The following is a 2203-nucleotide window of genomic DNA, read 5'->3' as shown; positions in this document are numbered from 1 at the left end:
TTCGTCAAAATGTAACTTATTCGGATCATTTCAATTACCGATACTTGTTATTATCCACAGTGACGCACCGCTGCAATGAACGGAAAGTTTAGAAGGAAATAAAAGGCAAGTTGGTCTTAAACCGCGCATGTAGAAATATGAGGAGGCCAGAAAAGCATGAAGAGATAAAAGGCAAGTTTGTCTTAAACCGCGTATGTAGAATATGAGGAGGCCAGAAAAGCATGAAGAGAGACTCCTTATTTGGCTGTGTCTTTAAATTACATTCCAATAAATTTTGGATTTTTTTCCATAATCACATTTTCTTGCATTCCTAGGACAAAACACGCCCTATATAATTACTGCTAGTGCTTACAGCCCGTACTCATCAGAACTTTCCGACACTTTCTCGTCTCAGTTTTCCCGGAAAAGGAGAACAAATTTCTTCCAAAATGTATTCGCGCCTCCTCTTACCCGGTGACAAGAAGGGAGCGAAGCTCACCGCCAAGGAGCTAGATCCTATCTCCGATTCCTTCGATGAGTCACTCCTCTCTCGCCTTCGGGGCCTGAACCCTGCCTCTGTCAGCTTGCCCTGGCTCTGCTCCGCCGTTGCCGTGCTCACCTTCGCTCACTGCTCCGTGAAATCCTTGATCCACGAGCTGAAAGTGAACGGTGGTGGTGATAGCCTCTCGTCATGGTATTTGGACAACAGCCTGAAGGTCCTGGATGTCTGCAACTGCATCTCCTCAGAGATCGAGCGACTGTATCTCCGCCCCCTGAACCTGAGGATCGCGATTGAGCTCCTTGGTTTGGACGGTAACCCATCGGAGGAGGAGATTCACCAAGCGAGGGGTTTGCTTGCAGATTCAGAGGGCAAGGGTGGCAGCGGGTATGTGAAGTCTGCGGGCGACATTGAGGAGCTGATCAGAGACTTGGCCGCGAGCATCGGAATGTCAACACCGTGGTGGAAGGTCTCCCCGGTTGAGAGAGTTGTTCGCCGTGCTATCCAAGCGGTCAGCTTTGTGACGGCGTTCGTTGCTGGAGTCATATCTTCGGCCTTGCGCATTACCTCGGGAGTCGTCGTTTCCTCCCGCATCCCAAAGGAGTTCTCCTGGGTCGACTCTGTTCGCGCAATCGAGTCGGCAGTTATCACGGAGTCGTCGGGATGCGGCGAGGCAAGAGCCAGGCAGACGCGGCTCTTGAAGGAGCTCGAAGATATGGAGGCACAAGCGAGGCATGCGCTTGAGGTGATGGACGAGGTGTCGACATCCGGAGGCAGCGAAGAAATCATGGGGAGGCTGAGGATTAAGGCAATTGAACTGGAGAAGGCGACCAAGGTAATGTCAGAGGGGTTGCGCCGGCTGAGTGAGGAGGTGAACGAGCTGTTCCGGACCGTGACGGGGATAAGGAAGGAGATGGCAGATGAGTTCACAACTAGCATGGGGAAACCACCATTGCCGAAAAAGCCATGGAAGCCGGGCAAGAACGACGAATCGAAGGCGTTTTTGCTGGAAACAAAGAATAAATGAGTGTATTGGCTACTATACGGAAGCTTCCTAAATTCATATTTTCGAACCATTAGCTCTATTTGTTTAGCTCTATTTGTAATGCTGGGGAATGCCTCTATGTTGCTGTACTTCATTTGATTTATAATACTTATATTTACACCAAAAAAAGTAGAAGAATAAATGAGTAGACAGATATAATATAATTGCAGAGAGATAGACATGATGACGACGATGATGTTGAATAATAATGTAATGGATTGGAAAATTATGGCATGGCCCGGATGCATATGAGTCAAGTTGAAGTCTCTTGGGAAGTCATTACTGAATAATATTCGAGCACTCTGTCAGACTATTACTGAACGTTAGGGAGTGAAAGATAGTTAAATTTCGTTCAAATTTATAGATAAGAGTTAAATGCCAAAAGATAAGTTTCAAACTTATGAAAGAATCGTTGGGCCAAACAAAATAACGCATTTGACTTGTTGTTGGGTCGGACTTACATTTCATGTAAATTTAAACTTTAAATGAGTCTGGATACCATTTTGCCAAATAACATTTGAGACAAGCATTTTGCAATAAATCACAAAACCAAATAAACATTTTTACAACCAAAATACAGCATTCCGTTTACACTTCTCTTTGCTATGTTTGAGAAAGTTCAAGACATGGGAGATTGAAAGTTTAGATACAACATGTAGAAAAATTTAAAATGTTTATGG

At 45.2% G+C, this 2203-nt stretch overlaps 1 protein-coding gene across 1 annotated transcript; it reads left to right on the top strand.

The window, feature by feature from the left end:
- Positions 1 to 428: 428 nt before the first annotated feature.
- On the top strand, positions 429 to 1505 carry LOC130140545 (uncharacterized). The gene has a single exon (XM_056320178.1). The coding sequence runs from the start codon at positions 429 to 431 to the stop codon at positions 1503 to 1505; it is 1077 nt and encodes a 358-aa protein (XP_056176153.1).
- The last annotated feature ends 698 nt before the right edge of the window (positions 1506 to 2203 follow it).

This window comes from Syzygium oleosum, unplaced genomic scaffold (genome assembly GCF_021117445.2).
Source record: "Syzygium oleosum isolate NSW1041296 unplaced genomic scaffold, Sole_v2.1 Sole_v2.19, whole genome shotgun sequence".
Lineage (NCBI taxonomy): Eukaryota > Viridiplantae > Streptophyta > Magnoliopsida > Myrtales > Myrtaceae > Syzygium > Syzygium oleosum.
This window is presented reverse-complemented; position numbering and strand designations above follow the sequence as displayed.